The sequence below is a fragment of the Notamacropus eugenii genome, chromosome 1, assembly GCF_028372415.1.
Source record: "Notamacropus eugenii isolate mMacEug1 chromosome 1, mMacEug1.pri_v2, whole genome shotgun sequence".
NCBI classification, from domain to species: domain Eukaryota; kingdom Metazoa; phylum Chordata; class Mammalia; order Diprotodontia; family Macropodidae; genus Notamacropus; species Notamacropus eugenii.
The window spans coordinates 454766833-454793490 of NC_092872.1; the positions used below are offsets into that span (position 1 = coordinate 454766833).

The following is a 26658-nucleotide window of genomic DNA, read 5'->3' on the forward strand; positions in this document are numbered from 1 at the left end:
CAACAAACTTCCAAAATATAAGTGGAATCTTTTGTCCCTGAGGTTCCCAGTCTGCTTTACAGTGCTTATTTCCATTTTAGTTTAGAGTTCATGAAGAAAATTCTGCAGTAATTGTCCGTGACACTACATCTTAGATCCAGTTTGAAGAAAGCCTAGACTGGTGCTTAGAAAGGGCTGCTTTTTCCTAGCTTTAGATATGTGAGTGTTTTGGCTCCGAGGTGATTTTCAAGGTAAATTGTTTGTTCTATGACCTTTTGTTCCCCAACTTAATCTCTCTCACACAGTGAAATTTCTCCCTGAATAAGAATTTTTGATAAGTAAGAGCCATTAACGTTTAAGCATTAGTCAGGACCTTCCAAATTGTACTTTGCCACCTTATGTCACTTGTTCGCCCAGAAATCCTGTTGAAAAGTCAGCGGTAAAAGAGACTGGGCCTAAAAGGACATTGTTCTCTTCTTGAAGAATTCCTGGAGTCTCTCTCTTTGGTTTCTGAGTCATCTTGGATGTTGAGCTCCTAAATAAATTTCTTCTGAGACTTTGTGCTGCGTGACAGCTGTGGAGCTCTCTTTGAGGGGAACCAAGGGTCTCTCTTGGAACTGTTCTGTGATTCTAAAATGGGCCTTTCTTGGATCTCCCTAATAATAATACATTAGTAGCAAAACGTTGGAACCTCAGTCACTTCCCTAGGATCCTTGGCATCTTACAGAATTCTAGGAGAGAAGGAAAATTGGGGATCTGACAGAAATGGCAAGTACAAACAACCTGTTCTGGATTTCCTGTGAGAAACATGCATCTGCAAAAAATTGCAAGTTCCTGGCTTCGAGTAGAAAAGAAAAAATTCGATGGGAAATGGTAGGTAAAAAGAAATCTCATATCTTCATTCCACCTTCTTGGAATGCAACCATATTGAGAAACAAATAAATAGCTTTGGGCAAACCTCCTGACCTAAGCTAGGAAGAAAACATCTCCTTTACCAATGAGTTATATGAACTGCAGTTAATGTTTGTAGAACTCCTCGTGGGTAAGCTGTAAATAGAGCCTTCTTAAAAACAATTATCGTAGTGAAAGCAATGCTTATCTTAATTTTATTCTTAGAGATTAGAAAAACAAGATCTTTCCACTCTTTAGAATGAATCCTCCCTGGTGTGACTTGACATTTGCGGAAATTGGTAGAAATTTGGTTTGTATTCATAAACAAAACCAAAGGCATTTTTGGAGAGAAGCTATCTTGCCTCAGCCTCACATCTTTGTTTTTTGTGTGTATCTCAGCTTCCTTGCAGAAAAATGTGTTTAATAATTACCTGTTGACGACCTCTGTACCTTCTTCTTCTACTCCTAAGCATAAGACATGGGTGTTCCCAAGTGAGTGATTTAGTGTAAAAAGGAATCCAAATCCTGAAAGAAGGACAAGCTCATCTTCTAGATCTGTAAGGTCAAAGAGAGAAGGAAGGTAAGTGCGTGGCGGAATCACTCAATCAAAAGTGTCAGGAGGGCATTTCTTTCGGGAAATGGGGAATTTGTCTTTTAACTGTAATGCAATATTGAATTAAATTTTAACTGGTCTCCCTTAACCATTTTTTCATTCTATGACGGTTCAATGAGCATTTTCTGAGAACTCACTATGTGCAAAGTAAAAAGCACAGATGATATAGCTGTTGGGATTTCTACCAGGCAGCATATATCGATAAAATATTAACTTTTTCACTTAGAAAGAACAAAATTTGAAGGTGTTGTCAAAAACTTTCTCACTAAATCAGCGTTAAAAAAGTGTGAGTCCCCCAAAATGAAGTAAATCTGAGCTGATTTCATAACAAGTCTTGATATGCAAGAAGCTCTGGCTTGACAGACATAAATGATGAATTTCTAACTATTTATGCAACTAACAACTTTAAATTGTGTAAAGATCAGAGTTGTGCAATTTCAGTAGAACAGGTTATATTTCACTAGAACTTGTCAATGACAGAGAGTTGTACTGCCCTAAGACATGTAAAGCCTTTAAGTTTGGCACAAATTAGGATAATTTACCTTGGTTAATTCATTAGATTCATTAGAGTTTAATTCTCAAAAATGTTAGCAGAATTGCTTGTTTTATTTGACAGTGAAAAACTAAGGAAAACCTTGATGCTGTACATGTTTGTCTCTTAATCCTACTGAAGTCTGTAGGGAACAAGTCTTCTATTTGATGAATGTTCTATTTTTTGTTCTCTTTATATCATCCTAAAAGCTATAGAGACGTTAAAATGGAGGAAAAGAGTGTAAGAAAAAGAAGAGAGGATGACCAATCAATCCAGAGTAAAGAACCTAAAACTACAAACCTACAAAAAGAGGTGAGTGACATTCTTCCTTCTAAAAAGTTGGTGCCCTCCTCTTTGTGACAGACAGGAGCTGGTATATAAAAAACTGCAGGCAAAATGACATCAATGTATGCTTAATTATTTTTTTTCATGTTTAATTAAAAAGTGCTGGAAGTGTTTTGGTCCTCTCCTATGACTAGAGCACATTATTTTCCTCTCCGTATTGAAAATTTGTCATTATAATAATGATTTCTTCTATTCCGTAAAGGGCTTTTCAGTTTATAAAGTACTTTCACATGTATAATTTCCTGTGATACTCATAATTACTCTATAAGGTAAAGAGAGCCTACCTATCCCTATTTACAGATAAGGAAGCTGTGGCTACAAGAGATCACAGGCCCTACCAAGGTCATGTGGATAGGAATGGGCAGAGGTGTGGCTTGAACCCATGCCTTCTGAATCCTGGTCTGGTGTTCTTTCCATTCGTTACCCCATAATGTTTTCATCCTCCTTAGAAAGTATGTCCTTATTGGCATGAGGTAAAGAGGTCCTTGTTCAGGTAAAGTCCTACAATAAACATCATGGTGCATCCAAATCGTTTTCCTGTAGTGAGATTTTCAGATAGTGAGTACTTTGAAGTAACAGTAAGGCATCCAGGTGGCAACATCTAATAGGAAGTTGGAAGTACAGGTGAGGGGAAAAAGGGAGACAAATTTGAGTGTCGGCAGCATTGACTGGAAAGTGAAAGAGTTGAATCCTGCACGTGAATTATGCAAAGGAAGAAGGATCGATATTGCAAAGAGAAAGGGAAATTAACAAAAGCCACAGGGAAAGCATGGTTCAAGAGTTAGGAGGAGAGCTATATGGTTGTGTTGTCACACATACCAAGGGAGGGAGTTTTAAGGAAGAAATAGCGATTTCAAATGCAGCAGAATAACCAAAGAAAAAGGAGAGAGAAGAAAAGACCACTACATTTGACCATGGAATTCACAGAGAACATTTTCAGCTGAGTGAAAAGGATAGAAGCCAGATTTGTGGCATCAGAGGTGTAGTGGATAGAAAAGAAATTGAGGAAGAAGATATAGAAGATATATAATGATTTAAGTTTGGTCATGAATGGAAGCAGAGAGAAAGGGTGGTTGTTAAAGGGAGAACAAGAGATTTTTTCAAAATAAGAGAGATGCATACATGTGGTGGGATTCCCCAAATTTCCATTCAAATCCTGTTCCCTGAGTAAAGCCATACAATTAGCTTTTATCCTTTCCTATACCTGACTGCCAAGCTAAACCAACATTACTATTAGCCACTCTAGAAAAGAAACAAAAATAGGAAAAGATTATTTGAGGAATTCTAGCATGAGCTTCATTCTCCTAAACTTGTTGCCTATGTAATTGGATTTAGAAAACCATATGTAATGTTAAGAATATTGAAATAGACTGCAGTGGTCTAGAAACAGAATAGAAAATAGAACTCAAATAGAGACAGGTCCCTGCAGTTTGGACTTGGAAAAGTACAAATTAGAATTATCTATGCTATATGGTATTTTTATTTATTTTGTCAAACATTTCCAATTACATTTTAATCTGGTTCCTTGGGAGTTTTGCTGGCTTCTTGTGATCCATGGTTTGATTCCTCTGAATTCTAGAAGACCTGGGTTTAAATTCTGCCTCTGCCACCTACAATTTTGTGTGACCTTGGGCAAGTCATGTTTCCACTTTGGAGACTTAGTTTACTTCTCTGTAAAATTATAGGATTGAACACAACCACTAAAGTCCCTTAAATCTCAGTTAAGCCATGATCCAGTACTCTAGATTTTTAAAACTTAACTTCCATTTTTGAGAAACATTATTGAATCCCACAGTTTGATGGCAATTGGAAGACAAAGATCCAACTATTTGGAGTTCAGTGGGGGGTTATGTAATCCCCCTAATGAAATAACTAGCTTGACAAGAAACAATCAGATTGACTAGTACTCTCCCTTCTGGTGCCTCTCCCTAGTCAGAGATTACAGCCAATGAGATATGGCCTTCTGGCCAGTTTGGAAATCTGAGAGAGAACAAAGAAAACCCAGTGTCAGGGCTCAGGAACTAAGGGAGGGAAATCCTCAGGCAAAATAATGACAGTAAATCCAAAAACCGAAGATTCCTGCTCTACAGAAAATGTAGCAGTCAGTTTTTAGAGTCTTTAATATTTCTAGCATGCATAGAAGATGCCTGGGAATGACCCATAATAGATATAGAGAGAAAAGCAACCAAGAGGTATATAATAAAACAGGCTTTGACTCGGAGCCATATACAACTGGATTTGTACTTCACACTTCTGATCCCAGCTGTTTTTACATTATGCCGCACTACTTCTCAGAGTATTATTTCCAGAATCAAATAGGAAAACTAAGTAAAACAATTTGTAAGGCATACAGCAGCGTATGAGTAAGAAGATTTGTTTTTTATCATTAGCATTTCATTCTCACTGCTCTCGTCCATAAACAACGTCTGCAGAGCGTTGGTTTGAAAGACTGAAGAGAAATCGGAGAGGGATCTGGAATTAAGTGCTATTAGGCTACCCTCAGACTTAAGGGCAGTCTGAGCTGTTTACTACAACAGGAGACTGGAACAGTCAGCCTTAAGTCCCTTGGAAGGGCTGGCTCCGTTCCCAGATTGAGTTCCTATTATCCCTCCTTAGCAATAGGTTAATAACTTTTAAGATTATCCCATGTTTTTCTAAGCTAACTTGAGATCTTTCTAGCAGAGATCAGGTGAGGCTGGCAGAGAGGAGTCAACCCTAAGAATAATTTCCTGGGGCAGAAGTCCCAGCAGACTGGCCATTCTGCCCTGAGGCCCTTGAGAGAGGTTGATCTGGCTCAGCCCTGGAGTGGAGGTTCAGGATTGGTGTGACATCTCCAGTTGAGCAGATGGCAACATGATTTAGGAGTACTCTGATGTCACAGACTCGAAGAATTAAAGTTAGTTTAGGACACCTGTGACCACCATTAAGATGTGGACCCAAATACCTCCAGTCTCATGCACAGACTTCAGGGCATGTCCCAGATGGAAACCTTGTAAGCCTTGTAAGGCTCCTGGTTTTCTGGGCTGCCTTTTTGCAATAGTCTCATTTCCCCTCCTTGATGCACCCTCCCTCTCCCCTTTCCCCCGGTGAATGAATTTGGCACCTATTTCTTCTGGTGAGGATTAGACCTTGGAAAGGGAGTGCCAACCACTCCCTTCTGTCAAGAATCCTGCCTCAGGAATTTCTGGAATGAATTTCTGGAATGCAGATTCAGCAGTCTGGAGGTTATATGACCCAAATTAAGTATGTAATTGCAACCTGAATTCGTCTAAGAACTAAAAAGCTGCCCCATTAATAATAATTTATGTTTGTGGCTCAGTGTTCCATAGTGTCAAGGAAATAGGATTTAAGTGACTCACTTTTATTTCATCTTGTGATTGTAATGATGTCCTTTTGGAACTGTAAGGATGGCCCTGCACTTTTCAGAAGTTAGAGCTGAGTGGTCATGCATGAAATGTATAAATACTCAATGCTGCAGCTATTCAGGGCATTTAAGGCTTTTTTAAAAAAAATACTTGATAACAACTTTTATGCAAATCAAGGTCCCTGCAAGATTAAGCTACAGAGAATCCTGTCATATCAACTAGAGAAATAAGACTGAACTTGGGCTAAATCTTTCAGGAAGATCTCCTTCCCTCCTCCAGTTGTCAGATAGAACTAGTTACTTGTAACCTGAACTGCCAAAGGAGACAAGCACAGCGAGCTGGATCCCCCAGTCACGTGGATCCTAAATCTTCTCTTTTCCGGTCTCTTGTAGAACATGCCCAGTGTTTTCAGCTGATTCTCATATAACATAGTCTCAAGGCCTCCCTTGCTTGCCCTGCTCTGAATGCTCTCATTTTATCCTGTCCTTCTTAAACTATGACATACTAAACTGACCTCAGTACTCCCCATGTGTCCTGACCATAGCAGAGGACAGCAGGAGTGTGTCTTTCTGGAAGCTGCACCTCTCTTAATGTATCACTATATCATATTAGCTTTTTTTGGCTGATAAATCATGCTTAATTAGTTTGCAGTCCACCAAAACTTTCAAATCCTTTCTGAACAAACTTCTGTTCAGTTCTGTCTAAACTCCCCCCATTCTGTACTTATAAAGTTGATTTTTTAAACCCAAGTTCAAGGCATTATAATCCTCCTTATTCAATTTCATTTTATTAGTATCAGCCAAATGGTAGTCCAGCCAGTCAAGTGACCTTGGGAAAATAACTTCTCAGGATCTCAGCTTCCTTATCTGTAAAATGAGGGAATTGTACTTACTGGCTGCGAGAATCCACTTCCAAATCTCTGATCAAGATGTTTCTTGATCCTGACCCTGACAGCCAGGGTGTTATCTATCATTCCCAACCTTGTGTCATCTGCAAATATGATGAGCATGCTATTGATGCCTTTATCCAGTCATTGTTAAAAATGTCAAGTAGCCTGTTTCCTACCTTCTCTCTGCTGACATTCATAGCTCAAGCAGCACAATCACAAAATACATCCAGATCACTTCTGTGCCTATCCTTCACATTTCAGCTATTACCAGTCTAAGGAAGAGTGTAATTTGGTCTTTGTCATGGGAAATATTCTTGGGTCACTGTCACCAGTGTTTGCATGAACTAAATTGTGTGCTCGGTACCTTATTTCTGGCAAAATCCCAAAAGCAGGAGTTCTTAACCTTTCTCATACCCCAGATACTTTTGGCTGTCTAGTGAAGCCTACAGACCCCTTCTCAGAATAAATATGCAAAATAAAATTAGAAAGGAAGCCATTTATTTTGAAAAAGTTACCAAAATATGTATTAAAAATATCACCAACAAGTTCATAGACCTCAAATTAAATTTTCAGTTATCTCTTTGTCCTCCCCAAATGTGTCATCAATAACCCAAGTTCATGTCCCTCCAACGTAAACCCAAACACTGTCCCCAGTTTGTATAAACCTTTTCTTTTTGTCTTTGTCTAATGAAGTATTCTGTCCTGTGGCAGCTACTTCACTTTAATATTCAGTGGCTTAAAAATTATTTCCAGATGATCAGCTCTGTTGAGCTTAATCTGGTCCTTAAACAGTCCAGCTTGGTAGCATTTACAAGGATTCATATTCTGCTGGCACAGCCTTTGAAAACCCCAAGTAATTCCATGCCATGGTGAAGCATCAGAGGAGGACTTTAGTGGAGGACACAGAAACTCCTGAAGACTAGCTACCAAGTCACAGAGAGGTTGCAGTCTGCATTTATAGGGGCACTACTCACACCAAAGAAATGACCAATCCTTGAAGTATTAAAGTATCTCCTTTTATAAGCCATCACTTATAAGCTAGGCAGTGCAAATAAGAAAGGACACAAGATATGGAGTCAGGAGATGTGGGTCCAAATCTCTGCTTAGAAATTTACTAACTCCATGTGAAAGTCTTTTCCTTTCTCTAAAACTCAGATTTCTCATTTGGAAAGTTAAGATAATCATACTTCTTCTGTCTGCTTCACACGATTGTTTTTAGGAAGGCATTTTATCAGTTTAAAAGTGTTGTAGAAATGGGAGCTAGTATTACTAGTTTTATTTTATTAAGTATCTGCCACAAAGTGTGAAATACAAAAACATTCTAGGAACAGATTAAATTATCCCTCTTTTGTCCTTTTATGGACTTAAGAAGAAGCTTTTGACTTGATATATGAAAGCTATATTTGAGAGAGGAAGAATGAGTGAGAGAAAAAGTTGATAGTAATTCAAGTTGTCGAAAAGTAGAATAGGTTTCCCCAGTAGTGGGTTCCTCCTGACTACAAGTTAAGTGGGAAGCTAGATGACCACTTATCAAGGATGCTATGGAAGTGATTCCTGCAATTGAAGAGATATCTATCAATTGAGGAATGGCTGAACAAGTGGTATATGATTGTAATGGAATACTAATAAGAAATGACAATCGGGAGTATTTGGAAAAACCTGGAAAGACTTAGATGAACTGATGCAAAGTGAAGTAAGCAGAACCAAGAGAACAGCACACAGTAACAGCAATATTGTATAATGATCAATTATGAATGACTTAGGCTATTCTTAGCAATACAATGATCTAAGACAATTCCAAAGGACTCCTGATAAAAAATGCTGTCCACTTCAAATAAAGAATCAATGGAATCTGAATGCATATCAAAGCATTCTATTTTTTACTTTTTTAATGGGCTTTTTGATCTGTGTTTTCTTTCATAATATGACTAATATGGAAATATCTTTTGCATGATTGCACACATATAACCTATGTCAAGTTGTTTGCCTTCTTATGAGGGGGAATTGGGAGGGTGGGAGAGAATTTGGTACTTAAAATTTTTTTAAATGAATGTTAAAAATTGTTTTTACATGTGTTTTGGAAAAAATAAAATATTATCTTAAAAAAGAAGTGATTCCTGCTTGGGCATTAGCTGGACTATCAATTAACATTTATTAAGTCTCTACTTTGTGCCAAACTCTGGGGTAGGTGATGGTACAAATATAAAAGTGATACCATCCCTTCCCTTAAGGACCTTCTATTTTTACAGGAGTACATGATGTCTTCAGAGAGTAGTAACCATGGAAGGGAGCTTCAGCCAAGGTAGTCACAGGGATTGAGTAGAGATATTTCATAGTGGATTTTCGCACCTCTTCTAGTCACAATAAGATGGATTTTATTATTTTTTGAGTAGGAGAGGGAAAGAGGATGCTTCAAAGTGGGAGTGAAAGGGGTGCCATCAGAGGATGAGACAAATAACAAGATATTAGTGCTGCTAGGTCCTGGTCTAGCACTTAGCACTAAGCACATAGTAGGTGCTTAATAAATTCTTCTAGAACTGGTGCTCTGGCAGATGGCTATATGCTTTGGAACTGGTTACCCCTAGAGAGCTGAGACAAAGATTGATTTATTTGCCCTCCAACATAGAGAAGCCTTGGTGGAGTCCCAAAGCTTCAAGGCCAGGGTCTCTGGAGGTTTGGTCTAAGATATTGCTTTTGCTGGCGGGGAGAAGCTGTCAGGGTAGATGCCAGGATCTGTGGTCTGCCTGGGTTCATAATCCTGGTTTTTCTTTTGTTGTCTTTCTGTATGCAGCCTTCCCTACCAAAATCACTTCTATGTACCTAACAGTTATTTTTCTCCTTCTCAATTCAAGGTGGGCCTAATTAGTGGAATTTGTATCATTATTGGCACCATAATTGGCTCAGGAATCTTCATTTCACCCAAATCTGTACTTAGCAACGTCAATGCTGTGGGACCTTGTTTGATCATATGGTCGGCCTGTGGGATTATTGCTACATTAGGTAAAACAAACAAACAAAAAACACCAAACATCCAAATTGTTTCCTGTGTGGTACTTAAGACATTTTCATTTTAAGTACATGAAGTTGCATTGTGTTAACCTCTTTCTGTATTGTCTCTCTTGCTGCTGACAACCTACCTTTGAGGACTCTCCAAGTTAGCTCAATCAGTGATGCAGACTTTTATAAATCAGTAGTTGAAGCAAAAAAGTAAAACATGTAAACTCTAAAACAGAAAAGATCTGAGAATGAGTATGTCCTCAGAAGAGAATGAGTATTTGTGATGTCCTGGTGGCCTTAAAATACACAGAGAAATTTACAGTGTTTGAGTTTGATGGCTCCATTCCAACTCTTTGGATAAAATTGCCAGAGTATTTGAATAAATACACAGTCAGAGGAGGAGAAAGCCACTATGAGGACCATCAAGGCTGCAGTGGGAAATAGACTTATTTTAGGGAATGTCATATCTTTCTTTCTTAAATGCTAGTCAGTAGTCTCAGCCATGTCATTAAAACATTTCTTCCAATTCTTTGACATTTAGTTCTATAAGCATCTCTTTCTGTTCTAATAATGATGTACTTAGTGCATTAGGGTTTGCCAAATGCTTTCCTCAATTTAAAAACAACCCTTTGAAGTAGGTATTATATTATTTGTACTATTTCATAAATAGAGAAACCGAGGTTCAGAAAGATCAAGGAGACTTGTCCATTGTCCCAGAAGTAGTAAATATCAGAGTGTAGATTGCACTCAGATCTTCTAACCTCAAGTCTAGTGATCTTTCCACTCTGCCACATAGTCCTCATTACAGATAAGGAAAAGCATTTACTAAGAGGAGAACCTTCCCTATAGAGGAGACTGAAGTACATGTCCTCTGAAGACTTTCTGGAGAGATTTACAGTGTTTGGGTTTGATGGTCCCATTTCAACTCTTTGGACAAAATTGCCAGAGTATTTGAAACATTTTTCCATAACTATTACCCTAATCCAGGGGTTATCCAGAACTGGGAGAGCAGGAAGGGACTTGTATGATGACCAAGGAGTGAGAAGGGAGCAGTGGGGAAATCCAGGATAGGGAAAAGAGATCAGGAACAGCAGAGCTAACCTAGTCAAGGATAGAAAAGAGGAGCCACTGGTACACCAGGGGAATTTGGACTCTACTTAGGGGCAAATCAAAGAATTTTGGATGCTGAAGAATTTAATATTTGTGACTTCATCCAACTAGGGGGCTCTACTGGCCTTGGCCTCATTTCAAAGACATTTTCACTTCTCTTTGGTCTCTCTGTTTCAAGTCTGTGCCACTCTAGTACTACCTATACACTGCTACCAAAATAATTTTTCTTAAACATAGATCTGACTATATGACTCCCCTGCTTAATCAACCCCAGTGGCTCCTTATTGCCAAGAGAATAAAATATAAACTCTTCTGCTGAGCTTTTAAAATCTGGACTCAATCTATCTTTTTAGTTTCATTAGACATTCCTTCTTTCCTACCCTGTGATCCAGCCAAACTTATCTTCTTGCGATTCCTTGCACATGATGTGCCTTCTACCATCTTGCTTGGTACCTTTGGACTGGCCATTCCACATGCCTGGAATGCATTCTTTCCTTGCCCCTGTCTCACAGAGTGCATTCCTTCCTTTGAAATGAGGCTTAAGCACCATCTTCTCCATAAAGTCTTTCTTGATCTCCCCAATTGTAGTGCCTTCCCTCCCAAACTACCTTGTATTTATCTTCTTTGCAAATATTTGTGATTTCTATTTATGCGATGCATATTTTATGCTATATGTACACATGTGCTTATGGTCCCTTCCATTAAGACTTATGCTCTTTGCAGATCGGGGTTGTTTCATTCTCTGTTTTTACTCTTCAGGTGCTCTGTGCTTTGCTGAACTTGGAACAATGATCACCAAGTCAGGAGGCGAATATCCTTACCTGATGGAGGCCTTTGGCCCGATTCCTGCCTACCTCTTTTCTTGGACGAGCTTGATAGTCATGAAACCCTCTTCATTTGCCATTATCTGTCTCAGCTTTGCTGAATATGTGTCTGTCCCCTTTTATGGCAATTGTAAGCCTCCAGAACTTGTTGTCAAGTGTCTTGCAGCAGCCGCCATCTGTAAGTTTCCTCCACCACTATGCAGATGTACCTATCTGAGAACATAAGGAGTGAACTCTGGAACCTTCTGGTGTCAGTGTTTCCCAGGACAAAAATGACAATAATACAGCACATATGCTTTCCCTGAGGAAATCTGGGCTTGGGATCACTGGCCTTTTTTGTTATTTCCCCATCATAGCATGTGAGTGGGCAAGGGGCTCTACAGAGACTGGCTATTGTATTGGAGAGGAGGCTGAGTGATATGATAGATGGAACTTAGAGGGGTTAGACAGGGGCTTGGTTCTTCCTCTCTCCACGCTTCAAGCTGAGGGCTCCATTTCATATTAGTCTGCTGGCTGAGAGCCCTCCTCTCCTGTTTCACTAGACCACGTACCTTGTTATATTTTCACTGGATGGATGTCTGAGCTAGATATGGACTGATTTTTAAATTACAAATGTTTAATGATGTTTAAAATGTTTTCTAACCTATATTTTATATATGTATATATTATGCTTATATATAATAAAAATATATGTGTATATATACATATATATGTATATGTTTGTGTATTTCCCTTGAAAACCAATAGGTAATTACATGGGATATACCTAGGAATGAGCATCAGAGTATTCTTCCAGAATCTTCCCAAAGCATTTAATACATATTGGCATTAGATCAAGGATTTTGAAAGATTTGGAGTATAAAATTCCTTTCCCATGTTTGACTGTCCTTCCAGTGACTATCACAACAGTGAATGCCCTGAGTGTAAAGCTGGGGAGCTATGTACAGAACTTTTTCACGGCAGCCAAGCTGGTGATTGTCGCCATTATTATTATAAGTGGAATTGTGCTTCTTGCCCAAGGTAAATCTCATTTCTGTCTCCCATTGTTGAGCTCTCTGTAAGCTATTTGAATTCAAGGGCTTTTTTTCCTTTGTATCTCTAGTTGGCCCCATAACGCCTTATAAAGTTTTGAGGGTCTCAGGGAAAGAAGTGGGAGAGCAGTTAAACTGATCAACAGCTTATAGTCTTAGAGAATTGCTTGGGGCACTAAAAGGTTGTGATTTGTTCAGTCACACAGTCAGTATGTCTTAGAGACAGAACTTGAACTCAGATCCTCCCGACTCTGACACGGGTTCTTTACTTACCACTAACCTCTTAGTGCTGCTATGACACTTAAGTGTTTGTTGAATCATAATTATTTCTAATTATGGGCAGGAGATTAGGTCCTAAGTGTCTTAATAAGGTATATATCAGTATTGAATTTGTTGCTAGAATTGCTTTAAGTATAATTTTTCATTTTATACAGAGATGGGAAAATGTAAGAAATAAATCCAGTAGATTAGTTCACAAAAAGCTTTAGCCTCTCATTTTTTTTATCAAAGTATTTGTTTTATAATCCAAAGTTACTGTTCAGATGTTTCTTTCAAGTGGAAAATGGGGGTGGAACTGTCAGTTTCATCTCTCAATACCAATGACATCTATGTTTTTACTTTAGGGAAAACGAAAAATTTTGAAAATTCCTTTGAAGATACCAGGATCTCTGTAGGTGCCATCAGCCTAGCATTTTATAACGGACTCTGGGCATATGACGGATGGTAAGTTACCGTCTGGGTCCCAAACATACCACAGAGGTAGCAAATAGCTCTGGACTCTCAGAAATAAGCTAAGGACATCTGAGATCTTACGATTTGTTTCTCTTCTAATCATTCTAGTACTAGATTTTCCCTGAGGATTCAACTTGACTCGAGCTCAAACTTGGACATTATGTCAAGTATCAGTTAGATGTTTTTCTAAAGTAAGTAGTTAAAAGATAGAATTCAACATCTTTTCAGGTTTTTACTAAAGAATAAAAAAATTATAAATTAAGTTGAAACTACATAAATTGCTTGAGCCAAATAGGATTGGCTAACTAGTTAATTACATTCTATGTTCTCTGATTTGTCTCTTTCATCATTTTATTGAAACTGTGTATATATGAGGGCTTCAGATAATATTTCCCACACCATTTAATGCAAAGAAACAAGTTTTTCTATGAGTGTGTCATTAAACCAACAAGTATTTATTAGCGTGTTCTATGTGCTAAGCATTGGGGATACAAAAACCAAATTAAAACATTCCCTGTCCTCAAAAAATGTACATATTATGATGTAACAACATTCCACATGTATACAAAATAAGTACAAATTAATTTTGAGAAGGTAGCTAGTAATTCAGGATGGGAAGGCCTTTGTACAGCTCTTGAACTGAACTTTGGAGAGGGCCAGGGGTTCTAGGAGCCTGAGGGGAAGAAGGAGTACCTTCTATCATAGAGATGGGTGGTGGCATGTCACATGTGAATACAACCTGTAAGTCAGTTTGACTGAACTAAAGATTGTGTTAAAGGCGATAATGTATAATAAGTCTTGAAAGGTGAGTATGAGCCAGGCTTTGAAGTAATTTAAATGCTTATTAAAAAAAGGAAAGAAAAAGAAATGTTTTTCTAAGCAAGAAAGTGATGCTTAGACCTGTTGATTAGGAATATCACTTTGGCAGTCTTGTGGATGATGGTTTGGGGAAGGGAGGAACTGGAAGCAGGGAGGCAAATGCCTAGGCTATTGCAATTTTCCAGGCAAGAGGTGATGAGGATCAGAGCTTGTGTAAGTGCAGAGAATGGGATGGATGAAAGATGTTGTGGAGGTAAAATCAACAAGACATGGCAAGTGATTGGAATTGGGGGCAGTGCAAGAGTGAGGTGTTGAGAAACTTTCAAACTGGGGTTATGAAAAGATGGCAGAGTCTGAATGCAGATTAAAGCATACTTTTTAAAATTTTCTTTATTTGGAGGGTTTGTTTGTGTTTTCTGTCACCACATGACTTACATGGAAATATGTTTTGCATGACTTACACATCAATCAAATTAATTGATTTCTCAATAAGGGGGGAGAGGAGGGAGAAAATTTTTAACTCAAAATTTGAAAAAAATGTTGAAATTGTTTTTACATATAATTGGGGGAAATAAAATATTAAATCAAAAATTTTTTTAAATAATTTTTTTAAAGAAAAGATGGCAGTGTTTTTCACAGACATAGAGAAAAGATAGTAAGTTCTGTTTTGGGCAAGTTGAATTTTAAATGTCTCCAGAATATAGCATTTGAATTGTCCATAGGTAGTGGGTGATGTAAGAGTGGAAAGTGATAAGGGCTGAATATATAGATCTGAGAGCTGTCTGCACAGAGACAACATTAAAGTTAAACCCATAGAAGCAGATGTAGCTACTAAGAGAAAATAGAGAGAAAAGAACTCAATATAGAACCTTGTGGTACACCTACAATTAGGAGGTATCCTACAAATGATTATGTCACAAAAGAGAATGAGAATTGAAAGAAATCAATATCATGAAAACTGAGAGAAAAGACAGTTTATAGGAGAAAGGGATCCATGTGTTAAGTACTGTAGAAAGGCTGAAAAAAAAAGATAAGGACTGAGAAAATGCCGCAAGATTCAGCAATTAAGAAATTATTGGGGGGGGGGGGGATGAAACGAAATCGTTGGAATCTCTGACAGAGCAGTTGTAGTTGAGTTATAAAATTGGAAACCAAACTTCAAAAGACTGAAAAGTAAGTAAGAAGAGAAGTATGGGCAGTAAGAGTAGATGGCTTTTTCTAGTTAGCAAAGAAAGGGAGGAGTGATGGAGGATCTTAGCTTGGGAGGATAATAGGGTCAAGTGAGGGTTTTTTAAGGGTGGGATAATGTCAAAAGGTTTTGAGATATAGAACAGGAGAGAAGGAGCTCAAGGTAAATAACTTCAATTTTTTCCTTAAAACATGAGAGGAAATCCTCTGCTGAAAGATGATGTGAGAGGTTTAAGGAGAGAAGAAAAGATTTAGAACAGCTGCAGTGGGGAGTACACAGAAAATTAGTTAGAGAGGAGTAAAAGGATTGCTTTATTTCCATGAGAATTCAGTTGATATTAGAGAACATGAGTTTATAGTGAATCCAAGTCATCACAGTTGGCTGATGTCCTTCAGTAGAATATGGAGACTAGTGGAGGTAGGGGATATTGGGACAGTTGAGATTTAGCAAGTCATGAGTGTTATTGGGACAGAGAGGCAAAGGTTTAGACACTGCAAGACAGTGCAACATTGCATTAGTTAACTACAAGGTCAAGGTTGAGAAGGAAAGAAAGTAAAGCGAGAAAAGAGGTGATGACCTGGAAGAGTACCACAAAGGAGATGACAATCTAATGGAATGGAAAAAGTCCTGGACCAGGAGTCACTAGGAGATGTAGGTCCTAGGTCAACCTTTTCATGAACTGAGTGCTCTTAACAAGTTCTTTCCTCTCTCTGGACCTCTGTTTCCTTACCTGTAAAATGAAGAAATGCCTTCCAGATGTAAAATTCTGTAGATCTGTGATTCGACTTTGCATTTAAAATACCTGATTTCAGACTCATATTGGCCTGTTCAGGTGATACATCTAGCTGTGGAAATGAGGAAAAAGAATAGTAAACTTCATCTTGCAAATCATGACCATTAGGGTGAGTAGGCATGAATTTATAGGTTAACTTCTTTTTTAAATAAGTTTTAATTGATATGTTCTTTTTTTAACATCACCTCTCCTTCCCATATGATAAATATTACTTTTTTTTGGAGAGAAAAAAGTCAGCACCAGTGACCGATACACTGAAAAAGCGTGGAAACATATGCAGTGTGTAACACTGTGGACCTCCCACCTCCTCAAAGGAGTGGTTTGAGGGTGTCTTCTCGCATCTCTTCATCTAAGTCCCACTTATCTTAATAATTTTGTTACGTTTATTTTTTTGGTGTGTCATTTTTTTCCATTTACATTATTAGAGTTACTATGTATTGTTTTTTAGCTCTGCTTACTTCTCTATGCATCAACTCATATAGATCCTTCCATGATTCTCTGCATTCATCATATACATCATTTCCTACAGCAAAGTAGTATTCTATTTTATTCATGTACCACAATTTGTTTATTCATTCCCCAAGTGATGGGCATTTACTTTGTTTCCAATTCTTTACTATCACAAAAAGTGCTACCATAAAATATTTTAGAGTATAAGAGGACTTTTTCCTCATCCGTGGTTCCCTTAGGGTATAAAGCCAGTAAAGGAGTACGGACATTTTAATCACTTTATTTGCAAACTTGGAAGTTCTTCTTTTGAGAACAATTTGTTCATATCCTTTGGCCATTTTTAAAATTGGAGAATGGCTATTGATCATATATATATATATATATATATATATATATATATATATGTTCATGTATATATATTGTTTATATATTTAGATACCAAATCATTATCAGAAAAAGTTGATACAAAGATTCTTTTCCCATTTGACCACTTCCTTTGTCTGTGCAGGGGTTTTGCAGTTCCCTTTTCTACTGGTGTTATGTTCCTTATTAAGGTGGACCTGTTCCCACTGGCTTTCTTCCCTCCTCCCCGGTTCTTTCTTCTTTTCCTTGGAGATTTGTTTACTAGTTTCTTTTTTACTCCTGCTTTTATCCAGTTATATATTTCTTCCCCCTCATTTTTCCTCTTAATCAAGTAGATTCTCCTTTCTTCTCTTTAACTTGTCCTGCTCATTAGTTTTTAAAATTTCATTTTTACACCCCTTTCCAAAAAGTATTTCTCTCACTCTATTCACTTTCATCATTTCTTTCTGTTTACTCTAGACCCTCATTCTCTGATTTATGACCCCTATAATTATCTAGTGTCTTTCTTTTCTCTGTATTCTTCATGTAATCAAAACTTTCAAAGGATCCATTCTTTGATCCTTCCCTAACCTCTTCCCTATAGGCAATTTCTTTTACTTCTTTGTAGGGGTCTCCTCTTTTCTATTGTGCCTTACTTCCAGAACAATGCCAATTATTGCAGGTGTCAGAGAACACACAGCTCCATGCTGGGCGCTCCGCCCCCAGCCCCAAGTTTCCAATTATATAGCTCTTCATTGATCTATACCCACTTTCATTGACCTTTTTTTTTCCCTAATTTTGTCTGGAAAGCTCCTTCTTGTATGTCTGTTCTCTCTCACCTCCCACTTCTCCTAGTGCTGGTTGTCTCCAGGGGTTCCAACTCCTACCACCACTACCTTGGACAAATAAGTGTTGACCTGAAAACTTGGTTAAAGAAAAGGCAACAGGCTAAATGCATACATTTTATGACTTAATTAATTAATCAATTCCCTATTAAAGAAAACGGTAACATAATGCATTATGGAGCCAGAAATGTTCTGGCTACCCAGTGCAGAAATCTTCTGTCTTATATACATTTTGCTGTGAAAAAGGAACTCTCCTAGTTGAACAAATCATAAATTTAGTAAGACAAGACAATTAACAAAGTAATGTTGGTCAGGCCTTGTGATTCCAGGCTGGGTAAACATATGTCTTGCTGACAAGGAAGGAAATCCCACCACTAGTGAGTGGCAGGCTTCCTGCCCTAAACAGATAACTGACATAGGAAAGGGTAAACAAAGTTCAATAGAAATTATGACCTAAGATGTCTATATTTTCTTTACCATTAATATGCCATAACATAGTATATGTCTATAGATAATAAGATATAAAGGAAAGTCCCGTTATTCAAGGTAGTGTCTTAGGTTAAAGGTCTCCTAAGGAATGTAGAGTCAGCCTTGGCTGGCTTTGTTGACATAGGAAGAGGCATTCTCTGAGTTTCCTTCAGAGAGAACAAAGAGATTATTCCAAAATTTTATATTAAACATTATCATAAGCTTCTTAAGCACCAAATATCCCAGATCATATCCACTGTAAGGTCCTTCTCTCCTTTCACCAATCATCTCTCTTTATTCATAGTAGAATTCATGAATAGAACACCCTCCTTCCTCAAAAATAAGGACTCTTTCCTTTCCTCCCTTTTTCAGTCTTTTCCTCTTTTCACCCACTCCCCAGTAAGCTCTTCTCTTTCAGAGACCATAAATGTCACCATTTCCTCATTGTTAGCCTTTGATTAAACCCAGTACGTTACTCACTCCTTCCCCTCCTCCTCCCGCTCCTATCCCATTCCCTTTCGTGTACCCTCCCATGTTGTAATGTAGTTCTTCAAAAAAAGCATTGATTTCCCTGAAGGCAGAGTGTCAGCAAGTTCTCTCCCTGCCTGCCTCTTCACCGTTGCCTCTGCCAGATTGCCACATTCACCACAGTCTCCTTATATACATTTAGAAAGAAGTCTCTTGTCACTCATCACTGTTTCTGTTGCTGTCCTTGTCTGAATTTTTGTTGTTTAGAGTGTTCAAGAGGTAAATAATCTCTTCAGTTCTACTTTTCTTTCTAAAAATGTTTCAAGTCTTCTTTGTTTGTTGTTATTGTTGCTTATTTATGTGTTGTCTATTATTGTTATTTTGTCCTGTATGGTTAATCTAAGATTTGAAGGATTAGTCACAGTGGGCTGCATCCAGAGCTCCAGAAATACATTATTCGATTACTTCCTCCTTTATCTAGTGGGAGTCGAATGTTATTCAGATGTCTTTTCCTTTGTATTTAAAGGTCTCTCCCAACACAGAACTTGTTTCTGAATTAAAGTATTAAATTTAACCACTATGCCTCTTGGAGTATGCAGTTTTAGAGTTCTTCTGGAGGCAATCTGTGAATTCTTTCAGTTGGAATTTCATTTTTCTATGTGTAGAAGTTCTAAATAATTTTCTTTTATTATTTCTTTGATTATGCTGTTAAGTTTTTTGTCCTGACCTGTTCTCCTGGGAGACCTACAATCCTTAGATAGTCTCTGTGCATTGTGTCTTATTTAAGTTCAGTATATTTTACTTGCATAGTGAGCATAATTTCTTTTAATGATTTTTGCTTCTCTTCTTCTAGGTTGTCATTAACTTCTGTATTTACACTCTCAATTTATTGTATTCTCCTTTGTTTCTTTAGTGAAGTTTGCCATGACAGATTCAATTTTTCCTATCGTATTCATTATTTTTGCTGTACAGGACATAAATTCTGCTCTTATAATTATCGTTTCTCTGTTAAACCACTCAGGAACAATATATTGTGGTTCCATGTTTTCCTTATACTCCACAGAGTCCTCTGTCTCATCAAGAGTTTGATTATTTTCCTTATTGTACCGTATTTATTCATAGATATCTGAACTCACTAGATCTGGAGGCTATATTTCCTGCTATTTTTTTCTGTTGGTTTATCTGTGTATGTTCAAGGTTTTTAAGTTTTCTTCTTCCTAAAATCTTTAATAATTTCTATCTTTTCCCCCCCTTATTTTCCTTATCAATCACTTCCTGACTCCTTCCATTCTGATGGTGGCTTCCCTGGAGACTGGATTCTCAAAGTATCTCAGCCTCCTCCTACATTGGATGATTCCCAAGTTCACCAGCTTGAGTCTCTTCTCCAGTTGATTTTTGTGAGGACAGAACTAGCCCCAGCTGGGTGCTTTGCTCTTTCCCTCAGTCTTTAGAGTGTTGTATAGCCCTACCACATGCATAGACCTATCTCACTCCCTCTGTTGCTCAATTCTCTAGCCCAATATCAGCAGTTTAGAACCTGTTTTCACCCGGACAACTCTAACCTGAGTTCATAGCATTGTAGTGCTGGTGTCTTTGGGTTGCAGACCTCATCAGCCTTTTACTCCTGAAGGATTGTGGTGAAGCTGGCTATTAAGGACTGAACAAACTTCTGCAGCATGGAGCCTGAATGTCCACAGCACTGCAAAGAGGGAAGGAGGGCTTGAGTTGTAGGAGTGGATTTTGATGTAAACCTACGTCCTGTCCTTGGGTTTCCTAGTGTAGCCTTGTTGTCAGTATCATGAGAGGTAGCAAAGGGTGCTAAGTGAGCATCAGGTTCTGGGTTTGGGTTTTTTTTAACATTCTTTTGGATTCTGGGTGTCCTGAAACATGGAGACAGCTGAAGTTGCTTTATCTTTGGTACATAAGTACTATTGTTGGTGAGATTTAGAAGATCAGAAGATTGGAGAAAATGCCGGAAGTCTAATCTATTTCATTTTAACTTAGCAAACATTTATTAAGCACCTAGGCACTGGAAATTAAATGAACTCACAAGAATTTTAAACTCTATTGAGAGGGATATAATATGTACACAGATAAGTATAATACAACGTAATTTGAGGAGGAAAGAAGACTAGCATCTTGGGGATTTCAAGGAAAGCTTGCTTGATAGACAACTTGGCATCTGAAATAAACACTAAAGAAAGTTAAAGATTTTAATAGGCATAGATGTGAAAGGAGAATATTCAAAGGATAGAGAATTACATGAGTGAATAAAGTGTTTTGGGGCAGGTAGGTGGCACAGTGAATAGAGTGCCAGGAAGATTCATTTTCCTGAGGTCAAGTCAGACACTAACTCTGTGACCCTGAGCAAGTCACTTAACACTGTTTGCCTCAGTTCCTCATCTATAAAATGATCTGGAGAAAGAAATAGCAAACATCTCTAGATTCTTTGCCAAGGAAACCCCAAATGGGGTCATGAAGAGTCAAACATGACCAAAAGGACTAAACAACAATGATGACAACAAAAAATGGAAATTCAAGTTCATAGAATGGAAGAAGGCCAGTTTGACTGGACTGAATAGTCCATGGAGGGGAATAATGTGGAAAAGGCTGGAAGGGTTGATTAAACACAATGTAGAACATGGTAGAATAGTAGGAAGAAGTACAACCCAGTTTCCCCTTTCATAATACTTCCACCAGATCTAGAAAACATCCCAAATCAAATCCTCATCAGAAAATTCAAGAAAAAGTCCCAGTGAATCATTTTTCCAGTCCAAGTCAGTCCAGGGAGGCAGATAGAGAGGTCTGCAGACACAATGGATGAAATGTGACCAAAGGACTCCTAGGTGAGTATTCCAGTGCTCAGGAACTGAAAGAAGACTAGTGCTGGCCACTGAGACAAGAAGAGCTAGAGCAGAAAGAAGTCCAAGTGGCTTCTTAAACTAATTTAGGGTGTGGAACTAATTTAGGGTGTGGAAATGGGTGCTGATGACTCTGTCACTTAATACCCAGTTCTGGGCTATCGATCCAAGGAGGACTAAGAAGGGATTCTGGGCCAAGAGTAGCCAACAGTAATGTCCAGGGGCACTAGCCTATGTTCTGAGCAAGGAACAAGTCCACAAGCAAGTAACAGCTGTATAGCTTAGCCCCCGGGAGCTGAATGGAGACTCCCTTCAATCCTTTAGCCCAGTCTGAAGCTTACAGGTAATGACCTGAGACCAAAGGGGAATCTGCCATTCTGTCACTGAACCTGCAGAGCTTCCTAGCTGGCAGATAGTGGCTATGTCCAGCAACAGTCTACTGGATCTTTCAACTACAGGTAAGCCCTCAGGCATGTTACTTAGACCTAAAACTAGGTCAGGAACTTTCAGGCTTCAAAGCAGAGAACAGTAAACAGACTTCCCCACCCAGATCACATCACTCTGAGAGCTCTGAAAACCTGCAGATCCCCCAGCCTGAGCTATCCCTGAGATCCTGGAATAATACACACTCAACACCCTAAGAAAGCAGCAGGAGCTAAGAGAAAACCTCAGTTCAGACATTCTCCCTAGAAATGTGCAGAACCTGGCCTTAACATAAAGTTTAAAGTTAGAATGTATATTTGAATAATGAGAAAACAAAACAAAACAAAAAGAATCTCACCATAAAGACTTATTATTGTACCAGGGAAGCTCAGACACAAACCCAGAAGAGTGTCACTCAAAAGCATTTATAAGCAAAGCCCCAAAGAAAAATACAACTTGGAGCAGAAGTCCAACCAGAATTTGTGGAAGAGATAAAGAAAGAGCTAAAAATTATTTTAGAAATCAAATAGAGAAATAGAAAAGATAAACATGAGCAAATAATTGTAAGAGAATAAACAAGGGTAAACAGTATACCTTCTAATATGAGAAAATGATATATGTGTATTTCTTAGATTCTGTCATCAGTGGTCATAGAGGAAATCTAATTAGAAGACCTAGGAATTGTTCTGTTATATTTTGATGATCTTAGCAGATGGATGGAAAGGGAAGGGGAGAGAAATACACTGGGGTTAGGAAGGGACAGAAAAGATGGGAGAAATTATTTCACATAATTGGAGTGCAGAAGTAGAAGTGTATACAATAAGAAAGAAGGTATGAAGGGGAGTGGTTGACACTGAACCTCACTCTCACTTGAATTAGTCAAAGGAAGGAAGACTATGTACAAACAATTGGGTACAGCAATACATTTCAGTCAACAGAGAAACACTAGGAAATGGGCTTAAGGAAAAGGGAGAATTAGAAGGAGGATAAATTAAGGGAGGAATTAGTTGTAAGTGAAACAAACTCTTAAAGAGGGAGCAGGAAACAAAGAAAGGGATTTATAAAAGAATAGGATCTAAGGAAATACACTGTTAGCAGAAATGATTTATGAATATGAAAGGGACAAACTAATAAAATGGAAGAAGATAGAAGAAGGGATTAGAAACCAGAATTCAACAATATGTTATTTACCAGAAACACACTTAGAACAGAAAGATGTACATAGAATTAATAAGGAGCTACAACAGAATCTTTAATGCTTCAGCTGAAGTAAAAAGACAGGAGTAGCAATCATAATCCCATGGAAAGCATCAGCAAAATTAGACTTAATTAAAAGAGATAAACAAAGCAATTATGTTTTGCTGAAAGGTCACATAGACAATGAATTATTATTAATACTAAACATATGGGCATACCACCTAAATTCTTAAAGGAAAATTTAAATGTTTATGGTGAGATATAGACAGTAAAATACTATTAGTTGGAGACCTCAATTTCTCTAGAACAGTAAACCAAAAAAAAAAAAAATGACCTGAATAGAACTTTAGAAAAGTTATATATTCTAAACCTCAGGAGAATATTGAATAGGAACAGAAAGGAGTATGCATATTTCTCAGCTGTGAATGGCATCTTCAAAAAATTGACCATGTATTAGGACATAAAAACCTTGAGAAATAATAAACACACCTTTTAAAACTGTAATGTAACAAAATTAAAGTCAAGTAAGGACCTTTGAAGCAAAAATTTTAAATCCTAGAAAAATCACTAATTTAGCTAAAAACAATGACAACAATGAAATAACATCAATTTTTTGGGGGGGGGGATGTTGCCAAAGTAGTATCTAGAGGAAAGTTTATATATCTAAACACTTTCATCAATAAAACAGAAATGGCAACTGAACCAATTAGGCACGCAACTAAATAAAACTATAGAAGTATCAAGTTTAGCCCCCACATTAAACACCAAGATAGAAATACTGAACAGTAAAGAAGAGATGAACAAAATTGAAAGCAAAAACAAGCCCTATTGATTAATAAGTACAACTAGAATATGTTTTATTTTTTAAAAAATAGTAAAGTTGATATGTCCTTAATCAACTTGATTTAAAAAAAAGAAAAAAGGAAGAAAACAGAACTACCAGATTATAATCAATGAAGAAGAAATAGAAGAAACTGTTAGGTACTATTTCACCTAATTATATGCCAATAAAACTAACAATCTAAATGAAATGGATAAATATTTGCAAAAATATAAATCGCCTAAATTAACGGATCAGGAAATAGGATATTTAAATAACATTATCACAGAAGAAGAAATTGAACAAACCATAAGTAAATTCCCCAAAGGAAAAAAAAGCCTCAGGACCAGATAGATTTTATAAGTGAATTCTGCCAAACATTTAGTGAACAATTAATTCCAATACTACATAAACTAAAAAAAAAAAAAATAGCAAAGGACATGGTTCTACCAAATTCCTTTCATGACACAAATATAGTCTTGATTCCTAAACCAGGGAGAGTTGAAATGGAGAAAGAAAACTATGAACCAATATTCCTAATGAATATTGGTGTCAAAATTTTAAATAAAACACTAGCAAAGAGACTACAGCAACGTGCCACAAAGATTACAAAATATAACTAGACTGGGTTTTTGACAGAAATGGAGGAAATCTATAATCGTAATTGATCATATTAGCAACCAGAACAACAAAAATCATACAACTATATCAGTAGATACAGAAAAAGTTTTTGACAAGATAATACCACTCAAAAGCATAGGATAAATTGAGTTTTCACTAATATAAGTGTTATCTATCTAAAACCAAGAACCATGTATTATCTTTAATCTAGATAAACTAGAGATTTTTCAATAAGATTAAGAATAAAGAAAGGATCATCATTATGACTATTACTATTTAATATAGTGCTAGAAATGTGAGCTAAAACATTAAGATAAGAAAAATAGAGGAAATAAGCATAGGCAAAGAAAAAACAAAATATCACTTATTGCAGATGATATGAAGGTTTACTTAAAGAATCCTAGAGTCAACTAAAAACTAATTGAAATAATTAATAACTTTGACAAAGCTACAGGATATAAAATAAGCCCACACAAATCATCATCATCATCATTTCTGAATATTATTAACAAAATCCAGCAGAAGGAAAAAGAGAAATTCTATTTAAAATAGCTTGAGAAATATTAAATACTTGAGTCTACCTGCCAAGACACACAGGAACTATATGGACACAGCTATAAAACACTCTTTACACAAATAAAGATAGATCTAATTGGTGGAGCCAATATAACAAAAGTGACAATACTAACCTTAGTTAATTTATTTGTTCAGTGCCATAACAAATTGCCAAAGTATTGTTTCATAGAACTAGAAAAAACAATACCAGCATTCATTTGAAGGCACAAAAGATCAAACATACTGAGGGAATTAGAAAAAAAAAGTGAGAAGGAAAATGACTTAGCAGTACACGATCTTGATCTGTACTACGAAGTTGTAGTCATCAAAACAATCTAGTACTGGGTGAGAAATACAGAAGTTAATCAATCAATAGAACAGATTGAGTACACAATATGTAGAAATAAACATGCATGTAGACTGGTGTTTGATAAACCCAAAGATCCCAGTTATTGAGGCAAGAACTCACTATTTGATAGTAATTATTAGGAACACTGGAAAGCAATCTGGTAGAGAATAGTTACGGACCAACGGCATACTGAGACAAGCTCTAAATAGGTATACAATGTAGAACAAAAGAGTGACATCATAAACAACTTAGAGTAGCATGAAAGAAATTACATGTCAGATCTATGGATAATGAAAGCAATAAGAGAGGTACACAGGAGGTTAAATGTCAGCTTTGATTACATAAAATTAAGAAGTTTATGCACAAATAAAACCAATGCAACTAAAATGAGAAGAGAATCAGATAAATGAGGTAAAAATCTTTGTAGCAATTTTCTCTAATTAAAGTCTTATTTCTAAGATATATAAGGAATTGATTCAAATTTATAGGAATAAGAGCCATTCCTCAATTGATAAATGGTCCGAAACTATAAATAGGCAGTTTTCAGAAGACAAAATTCAAGATATCAGTATCCATATGGAAAAAAAAATGTTCCAAATCATTGATAACTAGAGAAATGCAAATTAAAACTCTAAGGTACCACCTCACACCCATCAGATGGACAAGTTAACAAAAAAAGGAAATGACAAATGTTGAGAGGGCAGGTGAAAAGAGGTACATTAATGCACTATTGGTGAAACTGTGAACTTGTCCAGCTATTCCGTAAAGCAATTTGAAACAATGTCCAAAAAGCTATTAAGCTGTGAATATTTTTTGGCCCTTCGATACTGTTACCAGGTCTATACCAAAGCTAGGTTTAAAAAAAGAAAAGGACCCACATAGCAAGTCTTTTTGTGGGAGCAAAGATTTGGAAACTAAGGGAGTGCACATCAATTGGTGAATAAACAAGTTATGGTGTTTGAATATGATGGAATACTCTTATCCTATAGGAAATGATGAAGGGGGTAGTTTCAGAGCAAGCTGGGAAGACTTGTATAAACTGTTGCAAAGTGAAAGGAAACAGAACCAGAAGAACAATTTATACAATGACAATGATGTTAAGACAAACAACTTTGAAAGACTTAGGCACTCTAATCAACATAATGACTAA

At 37.1% G+C, this 26658-nt stretch overlaps 1 protein-coding gene across 3 annotated transcripts in view; it reads left to right on the top strand.

Moving 5' to 3' along the window:
• Positions 1-431: 431 nt before the first annotated feature.
• SLC7A9 (solute carrier family 7 member 9) overlaps positions 432-26658 on the top strand; it is a 51057-nt gene continuing 24830 nt past the window's right edge. The window contains exons 1-7 of one of the 3 annotated variants that reach the window (XM_072632075.1): positions 432-852; positions 1270-1450; positions 2225-2327; positions 9467-9614; positions 11481-11723; positions 12440-12565; positions 13200-13299. In XM_072632075.1, coding sequence (XP_072488176.1) covers positions 2241-2327; positions 9467-9614; positions 11481-11723; positions 12440-12565; positions 13200-13299 — 704 coding nt within the window. In that variant the 5' untranslated portion in view covers positions 432-852; positions 1270-1450; positions 2225-2240. Of the gene's footprint in view, positions 853-984; positions 1451-2224; positions 2328-9466; positions 9615-11480; positions 11724-12439; positions 12566-13199; positions 13300-26658 lie in introns of those variants that run through there. The other 2 variants (XM_072632072.1, XM_072632074.1) reach the window with 2 other exon arrangements.